The sequence below is a fragment of the Hylobates moloch genome, unplaced genomic scaffold, assembly GCF_009828535.3.
Source record: "Hylobates moloch isolate HMO894 unplaced genomic scaffold, HMol_V3 SCAFFOLD_1, whole genome shotgun sequence".
NCBI lineage: Eukaryota > Metazoa > Chordata > Mammalia > Primates > Hylobatidae > Hylobates > Hylobates moloch.
Window position 1 is genome coordinate 188929733 of NW_026652276.1, and position 15555 is coordinate 188945287.

The window sequence follows — 15555 nt, forward strand, 5'->3', positions numbered from 1 at the left end:
TGTTGGAAAAACAAAATACTGGAACATTGCGTGTATTCTACAAAACGTCCTGAGAATGATTTATTATAAGTACATACTCAAAAGCAATGAACATGTTTAGATACCTGTCATGAAAATTTAAGCACAATGAATGAGACATTGGAGAAGCACTGCATTTGAAGTCAACAAAACTGGATTCTGGTCCTCCATGACATTAAAAAGGCTCACAATTTTTGCTCATCCATGTAACTGGGTAACTATACCTGATGCTATGACTCAAAGGCCTACTCTGGGATTGGAGTGAGACAATACAGAGTAAAGGAACATGTTAATAGCATGTTATAAAGAAACTTTTTTTTTTTTTTTTGAGACAGAGTCTCACTCTGTCACCAGGCTGGAGTGCAGTGGTGGCACAATCTCAGCTCACTGCAACCTCCGACTTTCTGGTTCAAGCGATTCTCCTGCCTCAGCCTCCTGAGTAGCTGGGATTACAGGTACGCACCACCATGCCCAGCTAATTTTTTTGCATTTTTAGTAGAGATGGGGTTTCACCATGTTGGCTAGGACAGTCTCGATCTCCTGACCTCCTGATCCACCCACTTTGCCCTCCGAAAGTGCTGGGATTACAGGCATGAGCCACTGTGCCCCCCAAAGAAACTTTCAAATACATCCATGCTCTGCTTTCCAGAAAAGTAAATTTGGCCCCTATTGAGAACTAAAATGGAAGATGAACGTTAGAGCAAGCTTGTTCGACCCACAGCCCGGGGGCCACATGTGGCCCAGGACAGCTTTGAATGTGGCCCAACAGAAATTCGTAAACTTTCTTAAAACATTATGAGACTTTTTTGTGTGTGATTTTATTTTTATTTTTAGCTCATCAGCCATCGTTAGTGTTAGTGTATTTTATGTGTGGCTCAAGACAGTTCTTCTGCCAGTGTGGCCCAGGGAAGCCAAAAGATTGGATAGCCCTGTGTTATAGCAAAGCCATTTGTCACTCTCCAGCTACTTACTGAACACCTACAATTCCCATAGGGAAGCTAGAGATGAACTAGACAAGGATCTTATTCTCAGGGGGCTTGCCGTCAGGTGAGGGCCTATAGTCATTATATACAAATATTGATCACATAGGAACAGAAGTGATCAATATAAGGCAAAATGCTATGGGGTTCAGAGGAAGGAGAAAATACTCCAGGAAGGACTTCAGATGCATTGAAACTGGGCCTGGGAGGACAGCAGGTTAAACTTGTGGAGACTGTGGGGTGTGGGGAGGGGTAAGAGATATTCTAAACTGAGAGAATTACAGGAGCTAAAGCTCAGAGTGGTACAAGAAACAGTGCATGGATCACTCTTGGCAGGAGAGTAGTGTGCTTAGAAGGGCTGGGTGCAGATGGCACAAGTCCCTGTGTCAGAGGCTAAGGAACTTAGACTGTTCAGAGAACAGTGGGAACCAAAAATGATTTTCAGCATTTGAGTGACATGACATGAATATATATTCTGCTTGTAGTCATCTTGCTTTAGCTATTTCTCTTAATATAAATGAAATATTTTACTTTCTGTAATATTTTTGAAGCAATGTGACAAGAATTTTTTTGTGAGGGAAGTAAAATGACATTTTAAATAGAATCAGGGAGTTGGCTCTTTAAAGAAACAGTACTTTCTTTCTTTTTTTTTTTTTTTTTTGAGATGGTGTCTCGCTGTATCGCTCAGGCTGGAGTGCAGTGGTGCAATCTCGGCTCACTGCAACCTCTGCCTCCTGGGTTCAAATGATTCCCCTGTCTCAGCCTCTCGAGTAGCTGAGATCACAGGCGTGCACCACCACATCCAGCTGATTTTTGTATTTTTAGTAGAGACAGGGTTTTCACACGCTGGCCAGGCTGGTCTCACACTACTGACCTCAGGTGATCTGCCTGCCTCGGCCTCCCAAAGTGCTGGGATTACAGGCGTGAGCCACCACGCCCAGCCAGAAACAGTAGCTTTTTAATTAAAAAAGTTCTAGTACATCATACTGAATGGGCAAAAGCTGAAGCATTCTCCTTGAAAACCAGCACAAGACAAGGATGCCCTCTCTCACCACCACTCCTATTCAACATAGTATTGGAAGTCCTGGCCAGAGCAATCAGGCAAAAGAAAGAATAAAGCGTATCCAAATAGGAAGAGAGGAAGTCAAACTATCCCTGTTTGCACATGGCATGATCTTATACCTAGAAAACCCCGTAGCCTTGGCCCAAAAGCTCCTTAAGCTGATAACTTCAGTAAGGTCTCAGGATACAAAATCAATGTACAAAAATCACTAACATTCCTATACATCAGCAACAGTCAAGCCAAGATCCAAGCCAGGAAGGCAATCTCATTCACAATTGCCACAAAAAGAATAAAATACCTAAGAATACAGCTAACCAGGGAGGTGAAAGATCTCTACAGGGAGAACTACAAAACACTGCGCAAAGAATCCAGAGGTGACTCAAACAAATGGAAAAAGATTCCATGCTCATAGATAGGAAGAATCAATATCATTAAAATGGCTACACTGCCCAAAACAATGTGTAGATTCAAGGTTATTCTTATCAAACTACCAATGACATTCTTCACAGAACAAGAAAATATATATTAAAGTTCATATGGAACAAAAAAACAGCCCGACTAGCCAAGACAATCCTAAGCAAAATGAACACAGCTAGAGGTATCATGCTATCTGACTTCAAGCTGTAATACAGGGCTACAGTAGCCAAAGCATCATGGTGCTGGTACAAAAAACAGACACATAGACAAATGGAACTGCAAAGAGAGTCCAGAAATAAGGCCACACATCTAGAACTATCTGATCTTTGACAAAGTCAACAAAACCAAGAAATGGGGAAAAGATTCCCTCTTCAATAAATGGTGTGGGATAACTGGGTAGCCATATGCAGAACACTGAAACTGGACCCCCTCCTTGCATCTTATATGAAAATTAACTCCAGATGGATTAAAGACTAAAATGTAAAACCCAAAAGTATAAAAACCTTGGAAGGCAACCTAGACAATATTATTCAGGACACAGGCATGGGCAAAGATTTCATGATAAAGACGCCACAAGCGACTACAACTAAAGCAAAAACTGAGAAATGGAATCTAATTAAAGAGCTTCTGCACAGCAAAAGAAACTATCAACAGAGTAAACACAACCTACAGAATGGGAGAATATTTTTGCAAACTGTGCATCTGACAAAGCTCTAATATCCAGCATCTATAAGGAACTTGAATCTACAAGAACAAAACAACCCCCTTAAAAAGTGGGCAAAGGATATAAACAGATACTTTTCAAAAGAAGACATCCATGGGGCCAACAAGTATATGAAAAAGAGCTCAACATCACTGATCATTAAACAAATGCAAATCAAAACCACAATGAGGTACCATCTCACACCAGTCCGAATGGTGATTTTTAAAAAGTCAAAAAATAACATGTGCTGATGAGATTGCAGAGAGAAAGAAACACTTATACACTGTTGGTGGGGGTGTAAATTAGTTCAACCATTGTGGAAAACAGTGTGGTGATTCCTCAAAGACCTAAAAAAAGATTACAATTTGACCTAGCAATCTCATTACTGGGTATATACCCAAAGGGTTAGACATCATTCTATCATAAAGACATACTCACATGCATGTTCATTGCAGCATTATTCACAGGAGCAAAGACATGGAATCAACCTATATGGCCATCAATGATAGACTGGATAAAGAAAATGTTGTACATATACGCCATGGATACTATGCAGACATAAAAAAGAATGAAATCTTATCCTTTGCCAGAACATGGATAGAGCTGGAGGCCATTATCCTTAGCAAACTAACACAGGAGCAGAAAACCAAATACCGCATGTTCTCACTTATAAATGGGAGCTAAATGATGAGAACATATGGACACATAGAGGGGAACAACACACATTGGAGCCTTTTAGAAGGTGGAGGGTGAGAGGAAGGAAGATCAGGAGAAATAACTAATGAGTACTAAGCTTAATACTTGGGTGATGAAATAATCCGCACAACAAACCCCTGTGACTCGAGTTTACAAACCTGCACATGTACCTCTGAACTTAAAAGTAAAAAAAAACGTTCGAATGAAAAGTGAATTTACTTCAATCACTTATTCATTCATCAAATAGTTATTCATATTTATTATGAGATTATAGATTCAAATTTTTATATATAGAACTTTCAGGAGAAGTGATACATCCCTTTGTTAATAAGGCATTCAGATTTTGAGAAAAATATTAAGGTGGTCAAAGAAGAGCTGAATAGTATGGTCATCATCTAATGTAATGATAATTTTATTGGGGCTTTATAGCCAGGCAAAGAAGAGAAGCAAGAGGTGGGTGGAGGGCACTGCAAGGCATGAAAGCTTCCTGGTCACCAGGGCTCTAGGGACACTGAGCAGTAAGAAGTTTCTTGTAAGAAACAGGATTTTTCTCTACGCCTAGTTGTAATAATAGTTCTTTATGCCTTTAGTTTTAATAATCTGGACATAGATTTCTTTCAATTCCTCAAGTTAATTAAAGTAAAATATTTATTAGAAATGTATTCAGTAGCAATGAAGAGTAATAAGAGGACAGGCTCTATGACCCAGGAAACTAGGTAGAAAGGAGGTCATGTAGACCCTATTCCACCAGTTCATGCAATTCGTTTAGCAACTTTGATTTTGATGTTTGTTTTGGTGCCTTCTTAGTCCAGCCTAATCCTAGACCTGGGTCCAGTCAATACCGATTCATCCAGCTTACTCATTGAAAGTTTGCTTTTGAATAAACAAAATGTCCAGTAGACTGATTCTACCCCATTCGTTTTTACTATTTTTGTCAAAGGAAATTTCCACCTAATTTTTGTTTATCTTGAAAACAACAGCTAGAAACTGCCAATTCAATTTCTAGAAACATTGAGACAGGAAAAACAAAACAAAACAAAATAAAAAAAACCCAAAAAACCTTGGCCACAGGGGTCTCTCACACATATTAAGTAAAATAATGAAGTGATTGAAGAGATTGTAATGGATGCTCCAATTGCCAATTCATGTATAAAATGTTAAATTATTGAATTTGGAAAATGGTTATGGAAAATAAAGCCTCTTCACATTAATCATCTCTCTCTCTCTCTGTGTGTGTGTGTGTGTGTGTGTGTGTGTGTGTATGTGTACAGAGAGTGAGGTTTCAGGTCAATTTCCAGCTTCAGTACTTGATTTTTTTAATCTTTACTAATTCTCTGGAGTTTAAAATGAGCCTCTCCCAAAGTAAGGCATAATGTACAATAAATCAGCTACTTTTGGTCAGCCACAGAGAACCAATAAAAGAAGACTTGGAAAATAGTCAATAATAGCTAATAATCAATTTTTTTAGATGCCAACTCACTATGATATTTGATATCTAACTAAAATTCAGCATATCTTGATCTCATATCATTTCTGTCAGCAAAGAAAATTACTGAATCATGATGTTAGGGAATCTGATAGAATTGTCATGTTGAACTTTCCTTAAAAAAAACAAACATAAAATAACTTTAAACACAAAGTTCATGTGTTTGGAATTTTAACTAAATTCTAGCATTTGTTACCACATTTATCTTTTACAGAAAGCCGTAATTTTTTGGCACAGAGTTGGTATTTTGAGATTATTCTCATTAAGGAATTAAAAACCAAAGGGTATATCATTTTTCTGATTTAGGCTTGTCATTTCCAATTAATATAATTTGGAACTGGCTATGATGTTTGACTACACATTAAAAAGGGAAAAAAACAAAAACTAGTCCTAATATATATTTTTAAATTACCTAACAAAAAGTTTTTCACTTTTTTGATGAAAAGATTGATTTTTTCTTCTTCAGAGTCACTTTGGTTTCTTATATTTCCCAGTTTTTCCCGTAGCTGTAAGGCATTGTTTTTGGAGACTTCTGCCAGTTTACTTATATTTTTGATCTGGAATGAGAAAAACAATGAAGAATACTCAACAATATACTTAACAAAGCCATGTTCTTTGATGTTTAATTACTTAGCTGGACCAAATAAAACTGTCACTAAAAACTAAATAAAAGTCTAGATAAACCATAGATTCATTTGCAAGGAATCTTTTACAAGGTGACTATTATCTCTTCTCATTATCATGTTTTCTTAATATCATTAATTTATCTTTTAGAACATTATTGACTTAGCACTAATGAATTTTTCTAATATAAGTCTAAAACACAAATTTTGTTTTAATGGGGCTTTAGCATTCTTTAATACCAACAACTTTCCCATAAATTACATAGGACTACTTACCTGCAGTGGTCATCACGTTTAATAGGTTGAGAGCATTTTCTTTTATGTAAGTTAAAATGTTACTCTTCTAAACATTCTTCAAATTCAAGTAATGTACTTTCTTTGGAAACTAACAAAAAAGCATTCCTCCTTTTAATAAATGAGCTTGAACTGAGAGTGGGCTACAAAGATAAATTCCAGACACTTTGTACTCTTGGTAGAGGAATGACAGGAATAATAGGCTAGCAAACTAGAAGTGCAAATTCTTAATTGTGTGATCTGAGAAAGGTCATGGAGTTTTTCTTGGGATTCCAACAAATTAGAGAGAGAGAAAAAACCCAGAAGCAATAGGACAATATTGCCAACAAGCTGAGCTTTATTGAATAAATTAATTGTGACAGAAGTAGTGCTAGTTAGGATCAAACATAATTAGGAAAAAAAAAAATCCGCTGGGCATGGTGGCTCACGCCTGTAACCCCCAGCACTTTGGGAGGCCAAGGCAGACAGATCACTCGAGGTTAGGAGTTCAAGGCCAGCCTGGCCAACATGGTGAAACCCCATCTCTACTAAAAATACCAAAATTAGCCAGGCGTGGTGGCACATGCCTGTAATCCCAGCTACTGGGGAGGCTGAGGCAGAAGAATCGCTTGAATCCAGGAGGCGAAGGTTGCAGTGAGCCGAGATCGCACCACTGCACTCCAGGCTGGGCCAGACAGAGTGAGATTCTTGTCTCAAAAAAAAAAAAAAAAAAAAAAAAAAAGGAAAAAAGAAAAAAAATTCCCTTTATTTCCCCACAAAAGGAGCCTGCTTAATTTGAGCCATACAGATTTTTAAGAAAAGGATTTAAATTATAGTCATTGGCATATGATGAAACAAAAAAGTATTTACACGATTAAAAATGTGTATCTTTTTTTCCAGAGTTGATACTTAATTCTCTAGAACTTTCTTAGCTTTAAAATGGATTGCAGTAAAATGAGAATTCCAGAAATAAAATACCCTAGGCAGCAAAGTACCAAGTGATACAGAGGAAATCTCAGCCTAGATTAGTTGATACCATATTCAGAAAGAAATAGATCAAGAAATTACTTCACTCTTAAAACATCCCTCTGCAATCCATCTTCTGTCACAACTGACTCCTGAGAATTCTCTCACAATCTCTTCTGGCACTCTTCCTCCTTCTAATCAAGAGGAAAATAGCACACCATTTCATCAACATGACATCCCCTCTCATCGTTTTCCAGTTCTCCATTTATGTGCTGATTAAACTAGCTTCTGCTAATATGGATTTCAAGGATAATTTTTTAACACTGATAGCTTAACATATTATTGACTTAATGATATGATCAAGCGGCAATCAGGACTCCTTTAAATGGGGGTGAGATTTCTATTTTTTTGAGAAGGAGCAATATAATAGTTTAAAATTACATTAAACAATTAAGGTGTGTTTTAAGCACTGGGGACATAAGACCAGGATTTACATTGCTATGTTTGCTGCTGTATTCTCAACTTGTAGATGGATGCCTGGCACATAGTAGGTGGATATTTGTTAAAGCAATGAAGATCCACATGTGAATGGAAAATGATGTGGCAATACAGAATTGTGACTATGCAAGTAAAGTTTCAAGATTTATGTAGGGATATGTTACAGATTGGCTAATCAGATGCTTGCTCAAAGATATAGGGTGTGTGTGTGTGTGTGTGTGTGTGTGTGTGTGTGTGTGTGTGTGTGTATCTTGGCTGTGGTTCTCACCCCATTCCCAGGCTTGGCCCTCTATCCTTTACTGGATTTTGAGACCCAGATGTCCTTACATATATTTCCTTCTTGTTCAGGAGTGGGTCTTTTTGTTTTTGTTTTAGACAAGGTCTCATTGTTGTCGGTGCAGGCGGGAGTGCAATGGCATAATCTCGGCTCACTGCAACCTCCACCTCCTGGGTCCCAGCAATTCTGCCTCAGCCTCCTGAGTAGCTGGGATTACAGGCATGCACCACCATGCCTGGCTAATTTTTATTTTTTTATTTTTTTATTTTTTTATTTTTTAGTAGAGATAGGGTTTCACCATGTTGGCCAGGTTGGTCTCAAACTCCTGACCTCAGGTGATCCACCTGCATCGGCCTCCCAAAGTGCTGGGATTACAGGCGTGAGCCACTGTGCCCAGCCAGGAGTGGGCTTTTTTTGCTTGCAAACAAGAATGCTTACTGATACAATATTCAATATATAGTGGTAAAAAATTCAGCTCTTTAAAAGCTTTTTCTTCTTGTCAGAGGCTCTTTGCGTATTGCCAAAAAAGAAACAGATTGGGGAGCACACCACTATCTTGTTTTCAAACCAGAGAAAAAAATACATTCTCAAAAAAAGTCTAAAGAAAACTAGGTAATTAAAAATGATTCTCATTTATAAATATGACCAGAAAAGTAAATGAAATCATTTCAAATTATTATAGATTTAATTATAAGGTACTTAAGTGTTAAAACAACTTTCTCAGTCTATCAACAAGGGAATGAGTTCAAGGCACAGTTTAATTCCTATTAAGCTATTTTCTAACATTAAATTCTAACATTACAATTTGTATATTTAGTAGGATTTCAAATATATCCTTACATATTTATGAATTTATGAAAAATTATTCTTTGCTTTGAGAGATCTATAGTTTTCAACACTTTTAAAAAATTTATTTCTTTTATTATTATTATTATTATTATTATTTTAATAAAATAGAGATACGGCCTCCCTATGTTTCCCAGGCAGGTCTTGAACCCCTGGGCTCAAGGGATCCTCCTGCCTTGGCCTCCCAAAATGCTAGGATTATAGGTGTGACCCACTACTCCTGGCCTATTTCCAAATTTTTAAGCTTGGAGTCTTGACATTTCTATGTAGGTTTTGCTGTAAACAAACATGTCCACATGAGTCTATGACCTATGATAATGTATCTTGAATTCTTTCCCTCTTTCTTTACATACACACACACACACTTGACTTTTGAATGACACAGGTTGAAACTGCACACGCCCACTTATATACAAAGCTTTTTCAATAAAACTTACACTGAGTGTGCCTGCCTCTCTGCCTCCCCTTGCACCTCTGCCATCACTGAGACAGCAAGACCAACCCCTCTTCTTCCTCCTCCTCAGCCTACTCAATGTGAAGATGATGATGAAGACCTTAATGATGATCGATTTCCTCTCAATGAATAGTAAGTATATTTTCTCTTCCTTATGATTTTTCTGATAATATTCTCTTTTTTCTAGCTTACTTTATGGTTATATTATGGTATATAATACATACATAAATATATGTTAATTGACTATTTAAGTTATGGGTAAGGCTTCCAGTCAACAGTGGGCTATTAGCAGTTAAATTTTGGGGGAGTCGAAAGTTATACATAAATTTTCAATTGTAGAGTGGAGGCTTGGTGCCCCTAACCCCCATGTTGTTCAAGGGTCAACTGTATACATATATAGAATAGGAAATATATCAATATTCACCTGTCTTTCTAAATCTACATTCATATCATCTATAATTTTATCCTATATTTCCAGGCACAAGAACACCAACTATCTAGAATCTATCTTCTCACTTGGAAGTTATATGGCAGTTTTATAAATTTTAAGCAGTCTGCTTCTTTATTGCTATAACTTTACAAATAAAGCAAGAGAAGATATTTACCTGATTCTTCAACCCACGAACTTGTTTGTCCAAATTATGAATAATGGATTTTGCTTCCTGGGCTTTTTGGAGGGCATTCGTTGAGAGGGTCAGGGAGCTGTGACAGCCGGGACCCCCACACTTCCTGTGCCCCTTCCGGCCCGTGCAGAGAGCACCGCCACAGGGCAAGGGCACACATGGCACATTGCCTGGATCTCTGCACACCTTGCAAGAGAAATGATTTATGTTAAATAGCAACTTGAACTTGTCGTCAGAGTTTTTTGTTTTTCCTTTTTTTTTTTTTTTTTTTTTTTTTTGAGACGGAGTTTTGCTCTTGTTGCCCAGGCTGGAGTGCAATAGCGTGACCTCGGCTCACTGCAACGTTCCCCTCCTGGGTTCAAGAGATTCTCCTGCCTCAGCCTCCCAAGTAGCTGGGATTACAGGTGCCCACTACCACGCCTGGCTAATTTTTTGTATTTTTAGTAGAGACGGGGTTTCACCATTTTGGTCAGGCTGGTCTCAAACTCCTGACCTCAGGTGATCTGCCCACCTCGGCCTCCCAAAGTGCTGAGATTACAGGCATGAGCCACCATGCCTGGCTGTCAGAACTCTAATGCCATCCAGGCTCATTGAGTCAAGGCACTGCTTTATTCATATGTTTCTTCAATAGTTGTTCATCCTTGGTACATGGGAGTAACCCATTAAACATTTCCTAGGTAATCAAACATCTAAATTAGTATTGTGTCAGTTTGTCATCCTTTATATTTATGGTTTTCTGAGAAAACAGTCAAACTTCCAGGAATTACATGTGAGTTTCACTATTTATTTGTTTGTTTGTTTATTTATTTATTTATTTATTTATTGAGATGGAGTCTCACTCTCTCGCCCAGGCTGGAGGGCAGAGGCAACATCTCTGCTCACTGCAACCTCCACCTGCCAGGTTCAAGCGATTCTCCTGCCTCAACCTCCTGAGCAGCTGAGATTACAGGTGCACACCACTACCCCCAGCTAATTTTTGTTTTTTGTAGAGATGGGGTTTCACCATGTTGGCCAGGCTGGTCTCGAACTCCTGGCCTTAAGTAATCTGCCCGCTTTGGCCTCCCAAAGTGCTAGGATTACAGGCGTGAGGCACCATGCCCAGCCTGCACTTTTTATTCTTTTGAGAGAATTAGCCTTTTTCTTATAATGAAGCAAGAGGAGCAAATGTTCATAGCCTGTACTGTTTTAGAAATAGTAAATAATATCAAATAATCAAATCAAGCCACAATCTTTACTCTGATCAATTCTTGAGTTAAATAAAAATAAGGCTTTTTATAGTATATAATAAAACATATACATATTTTATATACATACATATATTTATATATTTCTAATATATAATGAAAAAGAAATTTAAAATGTAAGCTAGGGAAATATCATTGAAGAGGTTCATATACCAAGTAAAAACCACAAATGCTTTGACCTTACCATCGTGAATATTTACCTTTTCAGTCAATATTTGGATATCTGGTATCTTAATCTGCTTTAATCTTTCCAATGACAAGTTTCCTTTTGAGGTCAGTGTATCTAAGATGGTAAGTAAGTCATTCCTGGTATTTGCAGAGGTATTAATGGTGGAACTAGTTTCATTAATTTTCTTTTCAGCAGATGATGATATGTGATAATATTTCTTGATGTTTTCTGAGGAGTCTGTGTCAATGCAAATTGAAGTAAGGTAAATTTTGTGAAAGCAAATGAAATTATATATAAGTTATTAAGATAATCATTCTATAATTTGGCTACTGTCTTGGTCTCAACTATCACTATAAAATTTCAACATCTTCCTTGAATTTGCAATTGATGGGGGAAGGATTAGCTATAGTATAATAAATATGGATAGAATAGATACAGGGCATTGAGATTTAAGTCCACAGATGTGGTGTGAGTCCTGGCTTCACCCTTTACTGCCTGGGCATACCCTCGATCAAATCAGTTCATCTCTTATATTTTGTTTCTTCCTCTGTAAATTGGTGATAATAATTTGGGAGAATTGAGAAAATATGAATATATTCTGTAAATATTTTCCACAAATATAAGGTATTAACTATGAATACCTATATACACTCAAATATAATAAACCAACTAAATTTACTTAACCCTATAGAGCAGGAGTTGACAAACTTTTTCTGCAAAGGCCAAATAATTAACGTTTTAGGCTTTGCTAGCCATAGCATCTCTGTTCCAACTACTCACCTCTGCCATTGTAGAGTGAAAGTAGCTACAGGCAGTACGTAAATAAAGAGGTGGGGTTGTGTTCTACTGAAGCAGTATTTACAAAGACAGGCTGTGGGCAGGATTCGCCCTGATGCTGCGGTTTCCTGAACCCTGATGTTGAGGCTGCTAACAATAGCTAAAAAACAGCTAGTTGGGTGCTTTGTAGGTGCCTATACTATACTTCCCATCAATTTTCTTCCTCAATCTTCAGAAAACAGTGCGAAATGCACATTAGTATGATCATCTTCATTTTCCAATAAGGAAACTGAGGCTCTGTTGAGGAAAGTTATTTGCCTAAGTTCTCACTGATAGTAAGAGATGAAGCCAGGATGTGAATCCAGGGTGTTTGACTCCAGAGCCTGTGTTCTTAAGCACTTCTCTACATTTTCTATGTTTGCATTATTAATACAAATTTGTGAAAGTAATAAGGTATGTATGGTATATTTTAATGTAAATTATAGTATATTAGGGGTTTAAACTATAACTCCATATTTTAGGAACCAGAGGCCCACAGTCCTGATCTGATCTTTACTCCCTATAGAATCATAATCCAGGCAGGAGACAACCATACCTTATCTTTCAAACTTTTCTGGTTCTTATAAGACCATACTCTTAATATACCATGCTTTTCACTTATCATGAAAAAAATGTTCCTATTGCTCGGAATTAGTTTCTTCTTTCATTTTTATGGCAGATTTTCTCCTACCCTGTGGAGATAATTCAATTGCCACCTATTCCCTGAAGCCTTTACTAATGAACCCAGGAAGAATTCCATTTTTGCTACTTTGTTTTTGAAGCAGCTTGAAGATGCTCTAACAGTCTTAATGCTGTTTGGGGTGGTTTATATTCTTGTCGCCTTCCCCCATTAGACGGAAATAACTCAAAGGTAGGGACTTGCTGTAATGATCCGCCTGTTTCTACTGCACAATGTCAGATATTGGAAAAAAGCCCAGTAACTGCTGTTGGACTGCAAATTTGAGAGGATTAGCATGGGGGGGCAGTTTCACCTTATTTTACCTGGCATGGGGTGACCTCTGATGGATTTTGAGTTCTTTCAGTGGGAACTGTCTTCTAGATTAGGAATCAGAGTAGATTCCTTACTCAATACATGGCATTTATTGAACATCATCAATACATCTTTGCTAGAATTTGTTTCACTAAATTTAGGCATCCCTTTAGGGAAATCAGGTATTCCTATCTGCCTTCTATTTTTTTTTCTCTTCTAGGTCAAAATCAGATAAAACACAGGAGTATATACATAGGACAATGAAAGCAGCCAAAGATATTTCCTGACATGGATTCATGTATATTTTCCATTTGCCTCTAAACTGGATGGCTTAGGTGTGAATAAACTCAGTGATGCTTCCCTCAGTAGTAACTGGTTGTCCATTTCCAAATATAACAGGGGTATGATCTTGAATAGGAGATGAACTAATCAAAGTTTTGCTTTAGAGTTTCATTTCTCTTGCAAATTATCTTGGCTTAGGCACAGCTCACATTCAGTTTTAAGAACTATGCGATATGAGTTAAGGGCTTGTAGTATGTTGCATGACTCTCATCCTTACAAATATTTCTCATCTCTTATGAGAAATATTGTGGGGTTTTTTTTTTGCCTCATATTCCATTGCATTTATGGTTACTGAAAATGGAGTGGCCTACACCGAGAAAGGCATATAAACATGTCTCTCTCATTTGCTTATGGCCATATTAGAATTTCTAAGTTGTTGACTACTCAAGACCCTTTACATGGGTTTGGCACTAGATTACTTTGGGTGTTAGCATTTGTTTAATATCAGACATTGTTTACTTGGTATTTTTGAGTGAATGCTATCCAGGCTCTGTGATGTTTAAAAAGTTGAAATATCCATGAACAAATAATACCTTTAACGGTTGTGTTTGCATGTTCTAGAGTGCTCAGGCACTATGGTGGTAAGCACTGGATGACTCACTTTGTGCAGACACAGTCAAAAACACATTTTTCCCTTACCCACAATGCTTGCATTAAGGACACTGGATTGCAAATCAATTTCTTCCTGAAGGTCTTCAAGTAAGAGGTCTGCTTCATTCTTTGCTCTTTCTATTGTATCTTTCAGATCTTGAAATTCATACACTGCTGTCAATTGTTCATTTAGCTGCATGATTTGTTTTCTATAGAGAAAATGAGGGTAAATGTAGTTAAGCTTGTATTACATTTGATATATTGGTGAAAAAATGCCACCAAAATTGCTCTCATTGTTAGGTATTCTTGATTAGAAAGGATTCCTTCAACTCAAGTTTTTCATTTGATGGTTTATAATTGTGTTTATGTCTCATCTCTTTCATCTGAATTCACCTTCCTGGACTATTGCAACATTCATTTAAAATACGGATGGCATACAAGGTCTAGTAGAATAAAGGCTCTCAAATCATTCCATTTTGACTGTTTATGCTCTTTCTTCATTTTGGGTTTCAAAACATGCACTCAGACATGCTTCAATTAAACCAATCTCAGGGAGCTGGTCTACATTTGGCTTTCAACATATGATAAAACAGAACTGTTTACTTAGCCTGGGGTAAAATCAGTTCTTCATTTAGAATTAATCTACATTCAGCAAGGTTCTTTTTAGTGTAACGTCTGTTCAGGGTCCCAACTCTTATTTTCCATTAGTGACAGGGAGGTTTTCTTGCTGGTGAGTGTTCCCCTGGGTTTTTTTCCATCACCTTCTTCTTTGATGGGGTACACCTTTGTCGTGCTTCAATTTGCTGGGTTTGGCACCTACAGTTGCTTCGAGGGGATAATGAACACATTCCTCATGGTGGAGAAACTGTGTGCAAATCTTCAAGTGTAGAGTTGGAGGAAGTTATAAAATGAATTTATGGGACTAATTTATCTTGGCACAACGGCAATGCTTCCTTCCATTTTCTGCTGTAACTCTCCCCTCTAATCTATAGACTCTTCCTTCAGGCTCCAATTATCACAACTGCAATTCTTCAGGCTAACAATAATAACAATAAAAATAATGACAATTACTCTAATTGGGACTCCTTAAGCACTTACATATGCCGGACACTATGCTAAGTGATGAGTCTTGAATAATTCTCACAAGAATCCTATGAAATCCAGACTTTCTCTTTTTTGATGAAGAAATTGAAGCTTGGAGGAGTTTAGTAGCTTGCCCAAAGCCACATCTGGTAAATGGATTTAAACCAGGTGGTTTGACTTCTGAATTTATGCTCATGACACCTGGGGTTCTTTGTCCTCCTGTTCCCCTTCCACTTGTAGTTTACCCAGCAACATTTTTTTTTAACGGAACTTCATGAGGCCTGGAGAAGACAAGCACGTGAGAGGGAAGGCCCTGTCCAGGATGCCCCACAGCGAGGCAATGGCAAAGGAGCACAAAGAGGTGAGAAGATGGAGAAGGAAACACAGGCCTCTTTG

The 15555-nt window shown here is 37.6% G+C and overlaps 1 protein-coding gene across 1 annotated transcript in view; it reads right to left on the reverse strand.

Moving 5' to 3' along the window:
- LAMB4 (laminin subunit beta 4) overlaps nt 1-15555 on the reverse strand; it is a 112468-nt gene that overhangs the window by 20398 nt on the left and 76515 nt on the right. The window contains exons 27-30 of the mRNA XM_032753495.2: nt 14125-14285; nt 11368-11573; nt 9906-10109; nt 5776-5920 (exon numbers count right to left, since the gene is read on the reverse strand). Coding sequence (XP_032609386.1) covers nt 5776-5920; nt 9906-10109; nt 11368-11573; nt 14125-14285 — 716 coding nt within the window. The remainder of the gene's footprint in view (nt 1-5775; nt 5921-9905; nt 10110-11367; nt 11574-14124; nt 14286-15555) is intronic.